General features: G+C 30.3%; 1 protein-coding gene across 3 annotated transcripts; it reads right to left on the bottom strand.

Moving 5' to 3' along the window:
* Positions 1–2,957: 2,957 nt before the first annotated feature.
* Positions 2,958–8,612, bottom strand: LOC145114809 (auxin response factor 19-like). 3 transcript variants are annotated; one of them, XM_079050892.1, is made up of 11 exons: positions 8,486–8,612; positions 8,127–8,409; positions 7,898–8,035; positions 5,206–5,304; positions 5,038–5,094; positions 4,783–4,938; positions 4,599–4,683; positions 4,406–4,496; positions 4,156–4,320; positions 3,475–3,673; positions 2,958–3,377 (listed from the first exon to the last, which is right to left on the bottom strand). In XM_079050892.1, the coding sequence occupies exons 2-11, from the start codon at positions 8,403–8,405 to the stop codon at positions 3,288–3,290; spliced, it is 1,359 nt and encodes a 452-aa protein (XP_078907018.1). In that variant the 5' UTR covers positions 8,406–8,409; positions 8,486–8,612; the 3' UTR covers positions 2,958–3,287. The 3 variants fall into 3 exon arrangements, with proteins under 3 accessions (XP_078907018.1, XP_078907017.1, XP_078907016.1); XM_079050891.1 differs by having other exon boundaries at positions 8,480–8,609; XM_079050890.1 differs by having other exon boundaries at positions 8,127–8,605.
* Positions 8,613–14,110: the final 5,498 nt, after the last annotated feature.

The raw sequence follows: 14,110 nt of genomic DNA, 5'->3' as shown, positions 1-14,110 counted from the left end.
ATTAGAGGTATGGTCCTTCTTTCATGCATGTAAGTATATAAAAAGAAGGATCGTTGGTTTATTTGGCTAATCAATTCTTCTTCTTTTTTCACTCAAAGTCGATAGCACTAGGTGTTCCTCTCCTCCCATCTCTCTTGCAATTGTTGTGTAGATTTGAGTGCTTATAAGTTGCTTCTCCTTAAGACTAATTTGGGATTCGTTCTTGATGGGTTAAGAAGTGCTTAATACAAGTGAAGACTAGCATCTTTGGTGATTTATACTTGCTTGGTGGATACTTCTACATAGTCTCTATTTTGAGTATTTCCCATCTTCATCAACATCCAACCTCCCGAAAGAATCAAAGTCTTCAAAGTTTGTAGTTCTTTTTCCTTATATGGTTGTTTTAATCTTTATTTGATTACTAGATGATCCTTGTGGGTATAAACTGATTTTATAATTATTCATTTTAAAATCCTTCCATTGCTAAACTCATAGTTTTGAGACTATTTTTTTAATATAAACCCAACTATAACTTGGTTTCAGTCTTGCTGGGTAATTTCAAGCTTCGCTTCAACCAAAACATCCTCTAGCGTCTTTCTTCAAACACCTAGATATCATAATTCATGATAATTATTTGCGGTTCCAACAAATCGAGTTGTAAGGCTCACTTCCAAAAGCTGGTATCGACAAACAATTATTTGGTGTTTTTATCAAATTCTAACAAAATAATTTTATTTCATCCACAACGCACAAACTTTTTCCTCGTAATAAATAATTAATAATACATTAAGTTACATAAATCATCTACGTGGTTGAGGGTATATTACACGTTTCATCCCTAATCTTTTTTCTTCTCACTCGGATAGTTTGTATGGTTTCATTTTGTTATGGTTTTCTTTCGTACCAGACATGAAATCTCTCTCTCTCTCTCTCTCTCTCTATATATATATATATATATATATATATATATATATATATATATATATATATATATATAGAGAGAGAGAGAGAGAGAGAGCTATGTTTAAGTATTCTAACTAATTATTATGCGGATATCGTATCTGTGAGAATTACTAAGAGAGTAAGTTGTTTAGCAATGCGAATACATTCAACCTTACAAAAATATCGTCATTTCATGCATTCTCGCTAATTATTATTTATTTTTGTTCTCACACATCGTTTTTCACTCATTTTCATTCTGACAGAATACGACCCAATAAACATTCTTATTCTGACAGAAATGAGAATAATAATAATAAGTGTATAATAACATTATAGACGATTTAATTAGTGAGAATATGTGTTAATGACAATAGTTATGTAAGATTGAACGTATTTATATTATCAAACAACATATTTTCTTTAGCATTATTCTCATAGCATATGGTATCCACACAATAATTAGTTAGAATAGAATAACCTAAGCATACTATATATATATATATATATATATATATATATATATATATATATATATATATATATATATATATATATATATATATATATATATCTGATATCTACTTAATTAACGATAGCAACCTCTCATTTACGTTAGCCTCCATCGGGAACCACCGGACTGTCGCTAATCTCCTTCTTAATTTAACCTCCTTAGGCAAGTTTGGCCGGAAGCCTTGACGACATGAGTTTGGTGGTAACACTTGATGACTTGGGTTTGGGCGGAAGTCTCACCATCTTCACTGCTCCCCATCTCCTATCTACACTCTCTGATTATATTGGTAAACAAATTATAATGGAGGATGCTATGATTTCATATGATGATTGGAAGTCTATTTTGTTGATGTCGTCGTTATTGTTCAACTAGATTTTAGATGGTGACAGGGAGTCGATTTTAGATGGTGATCGAAAGCCGATTTCAAATGGTGACCAATAGTTGATTTTTGATCTTTTAAATGCATGGATGGCATGATTCTTAAAACGCAGGAGATAGGTCATTCTTGCTTATCAAAACAAATAATATTATAATAAAATCATATATTTTTAGAAAATAGAAGTGTATTTTATTTAACTTCCTGAAACTTTTATAAATAGATTTGTCGTTAAATTTTACATAAATAAAAATAGGTTATATTACATTCCATGATCGTGTTTGATATGGCTTGTAGGAGTGAGATGAACTTTTATATGATTTTTTTGTATTACATCTACAAAGAAGGTATAAATGTATAGTCTTAACACTATTCCCTATATTATTTAATTACAATTATAAAATTAATTATTTATGTAACTAAAAAATTAAACAGAAAAAACAAAAGTCATTATACAAATAAGATTATAAAAAATATGGACAAATTACATAAATGCCACTATATTGGTTATTTTTGTGGTTTAATTATTATATTTCAGTTTCGTTAATGAATGTCACCGATGTTTTACAATTTTTCTTTGACAATTTTTACCTGATATGACTTCTAATATGACTTCTTGTATAACATGTTAAATTGGTCTTGATATGACTTCTTGTATAGCAAGTTAATGTGGTTTGAATAAATTTTTTTGTCAAACTTTAGTGACTTTGATCAAAATTTTATCACTAAACGCTGACAATAAATAACCCAGTAAAGCAACTAAGGGCGTGTTCGGCACGGAGCATTTGAGAGCTTTTAGCTTCTAGCGTTTGACAAAACGTTCCGTTTTGAACAGAAATCCTCGTTCGGCACTACAAGCTTCTAGCGTTTAGTTTAAACAAAACGCTCCAAATCCAAATGTTACTTCATGTAGCGTTTAACAAAACGCTACAAGCTACCCGCTACAAGCAACCGGCTACCAACTAATTTTGCCGAACACGCCCTAAATTTTGAAAATATTTCTATTGTAACCACTTTAACTTGCTATAGCATGTTATAGCATAGCACGTCCAAGTGGTTGACATTGAATAAATTATCAAACTTAGATTAGATGACTTTTATTGACGAAACTAAAATATAGTGATTAAACAACAAAAATGGCAATGACAATTTTAGAGAATAAGCTTATAATTTAATTAAAATAATGAAATTTGTGTCATTAAACTTCATAAACAGAAATAGGTTATATTACAATTCATTATGTTCCGGTAATGGAATGAAAATATATAGCTCCTCAATCTACCGAATGAAAGGAATCAGATTCCTTCTAGAATGGTCCATTGCATTCCATCATACAAACCAAACATTTTTTTTTTCATTCGATCATCCTAAATAGTTAAATAGCCTAAACAAAAAGCATGACATGTCACATGGTGATTGTAGCTAGCATCCCTTGTCATGGGCCCTACGGTAATACGGTTGATAAGATCATTTTGTTGGTCAAAAGAAAAATGGAGCGGTAACAGGTTCAATTTCCCAAACTGAAACACGGTTACGTCTTTCCCCTGTATTCGCCTCATCCCAACCAACCTTTATTCAAAAATCAAAATAATAAATTAATTATAAATTTATAATGTTAACCACTTTATTTAATGATCCAAAATATACCAACAAAAATATAAATTACCTCTAAGTTACGCCATTGAGAATTCTTCCATCTAACACCATCGAGATCACTGATACCCGTAATCATTCCCATATACCTTCTTGTTCCGGACTCTTCAATCTCAAACATCATCCGGAATCGCGTTCCGAGAGATATTTGATTACTGCACACTGATTTATAGTACTTGGCAAACGGAATCACAAATTCCGACGCACTAGCACTGTTTAAAAAGACAAATGAAATGATGAAGCTGAGTAAAGAGGAATTTTCGTCTTTTATCCTATTGATGTAATTTTCACTTCGAGTTAAATGCAAATCAAACACAATACAAGGCCATATGAGGTGTCCTGATGGGGACCAATTGATTTGGAATGATGATTACAGTACAGGTTAAATGTAAGAAATAGGGACGTGCTTCCATTGATTTGTTCGTTATAACATTGTACTTTGAAAAAAAAAACAATGTCATTGAATATAAAGCAATTTCCACTTCTATAACTAACAATTTTTCAAAGTACAATGTCCTAATAAGAAAAATGTTGTAAGTATGATGCTCTAAAGAGATAAATTTCTCAAAGTTCAATGCCTTGATAAAAAAAAGTTCAATGTTGTAATAAAAAGAAATTAAAGTAGAATGCTATAATAAGTAAATAAATGAAAGTATATAGCTATTTCTTACATTTAGCCGAATCAATTAAGTACCTTGGATTATAAAAAATGGTGAAAGGACTGTTAGTTGCAGATGCATGGGCAGCAGCAGCCAAGATTCCCATATGCATACTATCCACCGACAAAATTGATGATGTTAAATTGGTTGGTTGTCTATTAGCTCTTCTAATACCCAATAAAAGTTGTTGCTTTTCATCCCTGATCATAAAAAAAAAAAAATGAATAATACATTATAAATAAATAAAAAATGAATAAAATATTGATATGGTAATGGTAGTATTACCTTATAAACAAGACCGAATCTCCTGCACAAAGCCTCTTCACACTAACAAAAATACTCCAGCCAGTTGTAAGCAAGTGACGTTTTGATTTCCCTGTATTTCAAACAATAATATATATATATATATATATATATATATATATATATATATATATATATATATATATTATTTTAGCAATTGTTAAAATTTGCTTACCATGATAGATATGACGAAATTTCCATTCAATGTCATGTAAATCCCTGGCCACAAGGTCTTGTGTGGACGGTTGCATTGAAAAATCCTACGATAAAAAATAAAGAAATGTTTGTTGTTATTACATAAACCATAAAATGTTTCATATTTTCTTAATTAAAAGAAAAAAAAAAAAACTTTTACTCACAAGTGGCGGAAAGATTTTTTCAGCTGCTCTACGAGGAACAGAAAATCCTCCATGAGTACTTGTATCACTTGCTGTTAAAGTTTTACAAAAAAACTCAGTTTGTGGCTTGTGTGCTTTCATTGAAAGATCTGACCTAAATAATGCTTCTTTATCAAACTGCAAATAATTGTAAACAATTATGTATTTTATTTAATATTTAGCAACCTACTTTTGTGCCAAGTGAATTACAAAAGTTAAAGATATTGAGGGCCATACAGAAGGAACTGGTTGGAGGGTCATCTGAGCAAATACTTCATCTGTTTCTCTATCAGCCTGAGAATTAATTTCTTTGGAATTAATTATATAAATAAATAAAATATTCTAAAGTAAATGGCTTTTTTTTGTTGGAAATTATGTTTCAAAAACAATTTATGTTTGGCGTACATGCAATGTAACGTTGTGAAGGATGCATAACAATTTTGACTGAAGATTTGGATAGTTTGGAATTTGAGCATCGACATCCTTGAAAATAGATGCATCAACCTGAAGACATGTATTATAACTAATTATTATAGATAAAAATTTCATCTATTTCATTAAATTAAATTGGATTAAAGACAAGAAATAAGAACGTACTTTCATTGATTTGTTTATTATAACAAACTAATTTCATTTCTTCCTATTACAACTTTATGCTCTAAAAAATCTATCTAAATATAACAATATCATTAATAATCACATAGAGGGCATTTAGGTAATTTGAGCTCAAAGATTAATTTTGAGAAGGAAATTACACGTGGGCCCCCAGAAGAAAGCATATCATGTGGTATTTATGAAGTTTTTCCATCATAGGACAAAAAAAATAAATAATTAGCAGAACTTATGGTAACAAACAAAGTTGTCGAAATCGAGATCCTACTTAAAATTGTTTTATGTTTTGCAAAATTGTGATCGTAAGATCCGATCGGGGTCGAAACATCCTACCAAAATGAACTCATATTCAAATTTGTTTGCAAGATGGTGTAATTAACTTGAACTTCTTAAGAATCACTCATAATATTTGTTGTTACCAAGCACAAACATTAACAATAAAATATCTTAATAAAAAAAAGATTATTTTGAGCATGTATAAGTAAGACATAAGATCAGAAAGAGATTATTATGGGTGTGCTCTGCCTAACTCAATATAAGTTGATGAAATGGTGATGATCTAGTAGACAATTTGCAACTTGTGACGCTCAATTGCACTTATGAATAGACGAATTTTGATACTCGACTATATAATAAAACTAAAGAGGTAGGATCGGGATCGTAGTGTGATCGGAAACGTTTTTCACTTGTAGGATCTTAAAATCGTAAGATCGTAAGATCAAAATCGAGATTTTAACAACCTTGGTAATAAAGAGAAGTTGCAAAGAACATAGTTCCATACCACCAACCAATCACCATACCATCTACATCTAGTATATCAACCATTAATCTCATTTATTCTTTAATACCATTTTGTAATAATAGAATATTTATTTATTTATATATATGAGAATATAAATTTCTTTAGCCTTTACCATTGAAGAAAATACAATTTTACGTTTATTTCTTCATCATTTTCCGTTTTTATTTTGTCTACTAGTCTTACGATGTTGTTCCTTTTGACTCAACGAAATTATCGTGGAAAGAACCACTTTAGAAATAAATTCAACATCAATTATTTATTTATATTTCCAAAATATTGTTCATTTTCTCAAAGAAAATTTAAACATCCTTCTATTTTTTGTTCCTAATTATCCTCATATTCCTATAAAACGATGACATGTGTATTTCACTAATATGACAAATAAATAAACAAACAAACCTCACTTTCCTTAAACTTGACATTTTTTTTGGGTGCTAACTTGATATATTTTTTCAAGGCAAGTTTGTTACTTCCTTTTTTTCGAAGTAAATCCAGCTTGAGGAACAAAAAATATTAAAACATGATATAATAACTAAATAAATAGTTTGACAAGAACAAAAATATTGAAACACCATATATATAGTAACTAAATAAATACCTTTTAGAAGATGATATAGTAAACTTTTACTATTTTTATTCCTTAGTACAAACAAATATTTGTTTTTTTTACCGTAAACTAATTGACCGTAAACTATTTCAATCAAAATGCTAGCGTTGTATCATTATTTTCCGCAATTTTTAAGCAACTTCCAACCTCATTTTAAAAAATAGAGTTGATCTATATTATGTGTAAAAAATTATAGCAACTTAGAACATCTCCGATCTCATTTTATAAATAGAGTTTCTCTATATATTATGTGAAAAAATAGATTTAAGGTTTCCTAACCGTACTCTATTTTTACACCAAATAAAGTTATGAATAATATACTCTATATTTGAAGTTAACTATTCATAAACTTTATAAATAGAGTTAAGCTTTCTTTTCTCATAATTGATCATTCAAGTTTGAGTTTATATATATCTAGTTTTTTTTTTTTTTACCAATTTTGAGTTTATTTATTTGGTATTTATTTAACTGTATTGTCATACTGTAATTGTGATAATTGTTTAAATATATGTATAATATTTCTATATTTTGATTGTGTATATTTATTTTATTTGATATAATGCTTGTTTTATTAATATCAAAATTAATTTAAATTATTTTATATGAATTATTTATTTGATTATATTTATGTAATAATATAAATTTTAAATCTATTAAAAAAATAGATCAATTATAAAAACTTTTTAAATTCAAGGATGCCATGAAAATGTAAAAGAAATAGAAGAGAAATAATATATTTGGAATATAATTTTTTTTATGTAAAAATAGAGTACAAAAGTAAAGTGGGATTGAAATAAAATGGGATTGAAAATGAATAACTCCTAGCACTATTTTTCAATTTCAAAATATAATAAAGAAAATAAAATAGGTTTGGATAAGGTCTTATCTATTGATTTCTATTTTATAGCCGGTAAAATTTCTTGATTTGTGAATTAATACCGATGCTAATGAAAACTTTATGAAAATCGCCAATGAAAATGATGGAAACCTAAGGAATCTGTTCCAGTATTGGCTCATATTAGTCAACATAGGCGCAAGATAGCAGAAGTTTAGGAAAGCGAAAATGAAACTGAAACCTGTTCGCTGTGGCCTTGTGGGAAATAGACGACGTGGGTCCCAGCCGCTGGTAAATTGACCAGAGGTCCGGCGCAGGCACGCCATAGCTCCGGATTTATATTGTGTTTCTTCTCAACACCTGTTTCCCAAATGCCAGGCTAGCAACAAACACACTCAGAACTAGAATTCAAATTAACTTTCATCAAATAATTTCCTATCTTTTAATTAATTCAGATATAACTAATTAACCTGCTGAACTTCATGTGCATCAGAACCCTCATACTCATAGCGGGTGCACGACGGCTCACTTTGAGATGGTTCTCGTCTACATATGTCGTTGACCGACGGTGGTTGTCCATCGCTGGACATCTGATTACTGCCGGAGGGTTCAGAAACGACCATTTGCCTCACATCTCCGATGGAAGGTGGTTGACCCCCGCTACTGTAGGACCTGGCAAGATCTGACTGAGGTCTCGTCTCATAGGTCCAACTGTCGATGTCTATCGTGGCAAATCTGTCCATGCGCATATTACTGGAATACATTATTGCAGATAAGTGTTTGATCATTTAGAATTCCGATGGTGCGTAATCTATATACATACACATACATAATTGCGGATGGGTGTTGGATACGTAGTAAACTGCAACGCCAAAAAAGGAAGCAGGGTAGAAAAGAAGAAGCCGTGTGTAGAGCACTAATCCAATCATGGAAAAATGAATGATATAACTTTTTGAGTAAACTACACGATTGATCTCTTTTTCTGAAGATATCACTTTTTGTAGAAAAAATTATTTATTGTAGACTTGGTTCCTAAGTCAAATTTTTGGTGCACTTTTAATCATTGGGTATTGGGTATGGGCAACTATTTATACAATTATTTTTTTTTTATCGGCTAAAAAACACTCCATATTACAATATGAATACCTTAATTAAATATTTTTATTGGTTGAAATTGCATTATTTTCCGAAAAAAGTGATTATAATATCGACACCCTTTGACACCCAATTTAAAAGTCAAATAGCTTTTTGCATTGGGATTTCCGTTTGACTGCCTTAGTATTCAATAAAGATTTCAGCAAAACATATTTTAAAATTTTACAACTTAGCTCCTTGTAAAAAGCAAAATAACAATTTTAGCTTTTAAATTAAACTCATTGTACTTCAAACTGGTCACATACGATCCAACTTTTTTTTTCTTTTAATGTAAATTGTTTTTTTTACAATCATCAATTTCAATTAAATAACCACTAACCATTTTTTGAAGATTGTGTTTTTAATAAGAATTAAATTTGATTATATTGAAACTTGTTCATAATCAACTACTAACTAATTGTTTAAAAAAATTTCTTAGTTTATAAGCCAATAACACAAATTAACAGTTAACAAACCAAAATCAAGGTAAATAATCTATTCTAAATCTTAAATCAAGTTTTGAAGTATTTATCGTAATGCCGCCACCTTCACCTTCACCGGTGGTCCAACGGTGGTATACCCACGTGTATACAGATGTATATTAAGAATAGAGTGAGAGAGTGGAGAGTTCTGTGCAAAATCGGATGCTGCAATTGTCTTTCCAACGATGTCAAGGCCATATGCGATGTCAGTAACCATGGTCGAATACCAGAATTCGATATGAAGGAAGAATCGGAGAAGACAACGGAGGTAAAGAGACGACGGCAATGGTCGACAAGAAAGAGACGGCGACATTGGTGGTGTGTCGTTTTTGATGGTGGTGGTGTGTCGTTCCGACGATCAATCCGATGACAGAGGGTGGAGAGTAGTGACTTCCAGTGAGAGTGTAGAGTGTGGATTGACAGAGACGCGATTGATTTTGGAGTGGAGGCTAACAAATTTTAGGGTTTCTTTTTGTATTTATATGGACGGGTTAAAATTGGGCTAAAATAAAAAATTGGCTGAAATTAAAACTTGGGCTATCATGTTTATTAGTTTTTACACTAATTTTTTTTTATAAAACATATTAATTTTTAGATTAGTAGTATATATATAATTTTATTTTTTATAATTAATTATTATTTTGCAGTGTTTAGCAAAAAATGTGGAGACCCGACGGAAATAATTTAAATGACGGCGTTGAGAATACGATAGCGACATCATCGTTTTCTACCAAGCGGGTATAATTCTAATTCAAATGTTGATTAACATTTTTTTTATCATTGTGTTACAATTTGTTAACAACGATTTTTTTTTAAATATGTGTTTGAGTCTCGTGATGAGTTGATGGAATGGGTGCAAAGTATTGCATTCTCTCTTGGTTATGTCATCGTGATGAGAAGATCAAAGGCAAAAAATGGCGAGGTGTCTTAATTACACTTATTTGTGACCGTGGTCGTGAATACGAAAGCACAGCAACAATTAAAAATTCTTGAACCAAAAAAAAATCAATTGTAACTTTCAATTGGTAGGTTCGTATATCAAAAAATATGGCGGTTGGACCCTCAGGGTGATATGTGATCAACATAATCATCCACCTGCACAATATATGGAGGGACATGCTTTTGCTAGGCGGTTGAAAGAACACGAGAAACAATTGGTGGCTGACTTGACAAATCAAAATGTTACACCACATGACATACCCTCGATACTAAAGGAGCGCGACGAGAATAATGTTTCTACACTAAAAACCATATACAATGAGCGTCTCAAGCTTCGCTCGTCCCGAAATTACGGAAAACTCCAATGCAGGTTAGTATATCCAACAAGTAGTATTTTAAATTTAATTTGTATATTAAATTTTTTATTAATTAACAGTATTTAAATGTAGGTTCTAATGGAAATTTTGAACGAGAAACATTTTGTTACGAAGTTCTCCGTAAACAGTATTTCAAATGAATTGGAAAATCTTTTCTTCATTCATCCACATTCGTTGAATATATGGAAGGCATTTCCACACGTTTTGATTATAGATGCAACATACAAGACCAACAAATATGGTATGCCTTTTGTTCAGATTGTTGGTACAACTTCAACCAACAAGACATTTAGCATAGCTTTTGCCTTTATCATTAATGAAAAGGAGGAGAACTATAATTGGGTGTTAACGTGTCTAAAGTCCACACTAGACAAGTGCATGCACCCACGCGTTATAGCCACAGACAGGGAATTGGCACTGATGAACGCATGTCAACAAGTTTTCCCCGGTGCCACTCGGTTACTTTGTAGATGGCATATTACTGAAAATATTAGAAAGCGTTGGAGGAGAACATTCAAGATACACGATGAGTGGAAATCCTTTCGTATAATGTGGACTGTACTTGTTGACTCTCCAACATAGATAGTGTACAATGAAAACTACAAAACACTCCAATCGATGTTGAGAAAATATCAAGGTACAAATCTTCGTATTTTCTAAATAATTATTTATGATTTTAGACTATTTTCATAGATAAATAACATTTATATAATTGCAGATGTTTTAAACTATCCGGATGAAGTTTGGTTAAACAAATATAAGGAAATGTTTGTCTCAGTCTGGATCGATCAACATCTCAACTTTGGACAACGAACTACGAATAGAGTTGAGAGCGCACATTCAAATCTAAAGAAGTTCTTGGATGGCACAAATTCTTCTCTTGATAAATTTATCGGTTGTCTTGATCGATTTGTGAGGTCTCAACTTCCATCGATACATGATAGTCTTGAAAAGAGTAGAATTGTTCGTAAATGGGAACACGACTTGCCATGTTTTAGATTATTGCAGGGTTCAATGTCACATGAAGCTCTCGATAAACTAGTTGGGGAACTTTATCGGTTGAGTGAAAATCAAACTGACTCATCAAACTGTGGTTGTAAACTACAACATAGTTGTGGCTTACCATGTGCTTGCATGTTATCCGTTTACTTGAACTCGGGTGAGTATATTCAACAAGTATTTTTTTTTAAATTAAATTAATATATTGAATTTTTATATATTAATGGTATTTCAATACAGGTGAGTATATTCCATTAGATTCGATAGATATATTTTGGAGAAAGCTTGATTTATCAGAGTCAATTTATGTAGCAAATGAGGATATTCGTTGTGAGGATGATTTAGAAATGATTAAAGAAAACTTCTATCAGCAGTCAAAAGCAGGAAAAAAAAAGTATGATAAGAAAGTTAAGAGATATTTTCCTACCAAGTAAAACACGCATTAAGGAACCCGCAATTCAAAAAAATACCCGTGTTTCATCCATATGTCTCACATATACAAAATGTTAAGGGTGATGGACATTGTGGATTTCGATCAATATCTGTTTGTCTCGGGTATGGCGAAGATCAATGGCTCTTCGTTCGAGAACAACTAGTAGACGAGTTACAGAGTGCATCCGATGTATATGCAACGGTTTTCAAAGATGGAATCCATGAATTGTGGACTTCGTTGTATTTCTTCGGACCGAGTGCACCTACGGAACATTGGATGCTTATGCCTGAAACAGGTATTCTGATTGCTAACAGGTTTGGTGTGGTCCTTACTTTCTTAATCAATCATGGTTCCTTAACTTTCTTTCCTCTTTGGAAAGGTCCGGAAGAATTTTTGGACCATCGGATTATTACAATTTCAATTGTACATGGTAATCATTATGTTATGGTACAATTAAAAGAAGATTTTCCGATGCCTACCATTTCGGCTTACTGGATCCGCCATAGAGCTCCGTGTGCAGCTGGATGGGAAACGATGTTTATGTCACGTCTGCAAAGTTATAGACAACTGAAACCTTGTAAGCGTGATTTTATAACTATAGAGGATTGTTGAAGAGTATTATTTATGTCTTGTATTTGAAGATGATTTTATTAAATTAGATTATTGTTGTTGAATCAATTTTCATTTATTAATAACGTATTTATGATATTCATTATAACAACTTTTTGTTTAAAAAAATCAAAAGTAATAAGTAATCATCATATGCATTTTGAACACTTCTTGGTTTAAAACTTTATGGCCACAAACAATAAAAATATGTCTCCTTATCATTGTAAAACAAAAAAAACTTTAAAATATAAATTTAAGAATAGATGTAGTGGGTAGATAAGTAAAAAAAATTATAAAACAATAAAAACTTTAAAAAACGATAAAAATGTGTCCCCCTTATCAATTGTAAAACAAGATAAGTAAAAAAATATAAACAAGAAAAACTTTAAAAAACGATAAAAATGTGTCTTCCTTATCAATTGTAAAACAAGAAAAACTTTAAAATATATAAATTTAAGAATAGATTTAGTGGGTAGATAAGTAAAAAAATTATATAATTTTAAAAGTAGATTTAGTGAATGTACGAATAGAAGTTCCAAAAAATAATATAAATTTTATCGATTATAATATTTTATAATTGTATTGCATGAACAAATTTATGAAAAATGGTTCTAAATTGATACAACTAATTTTTAGGGACTAAATTTGACCCAATTAATTTTTAAGGATTAAATTTGTGAATAATAAAGGGCATGTTAAAAACTAGGAGATAATCATAATTTAAAAGTAATTATTATGTAATGATTGGTCGTAGGATTGTCAACCTCATAATAAACTAGAGTGTGCAGGGATTTGAGATGGTTACATATTGTGTTAAGGCCGGTAAGTCGGTTATGTTGGAATTAAATTTGTAATAATGATCTTATGAGAGTTTGTCTCTCTTAAAGAGATTATCATTGATTTTTTAAAATAATCGTGCAATTTTGTCCAATCGATCCTTTTCTATAGAAACCTTTTAAGTTGTTTTATTAATCAATCTTCAACCCCTTAATAGAAACGTAAAGATACTAAAATTAAATTTTGTTCAAGTTAGATTAACTTTTAACAAACTCAAAATTATTAATCAATTTTTTAAAATAAATTATTAATTAAGAGATCTTTTAAATATATAAAATTATAATTGTTGATTTAAATAAATATATGAAATTATATAACCTTATAATTTGTATTAATTTTGTTTTAGTTTTTGGTATAATGTTATTAATTAATGTAATTAGAGTGGGATTTTAAAATTTAAAACTTGAAATTGAAATCAATAGGTTGACAAATGACATGATATTAATCAGAAAACCTAATAGGATGACACATGGCAAAAGGAAAATAAACGTATTCTTTTACTAGTTGTGAAACTCATGTATTACATAGGTTAATTTAAAAAAAAAACAAGTTAAATATGAAGTTCTAAATAACGGAGAACTTTAAATTTATAAGAAAATATAAAAAATAATAAATCAATAAATTGAAATTTTTTATCTATTAAA

Source organism: Lactuca virosa, chromosome 5 (genome assembly GCF_052849685.1).
Source record: "Lactuca virosa cultivar CGN04683 chromosome 5, Lactuca_virosa_CGN04683_v6, whole genome shotgun sequence".
In the NCBI taxonomy this organism is placed as follows: domain Eukaryota; kingdom Viridiplantae; phylum Streptophyta; class Magnoliopsida; order Asterales; family Asteraceae; genus Lactuca; species Lactuca virosa.
This window is presented reverse-complemented; position numbering and strand designations above follow the sequence as displayed.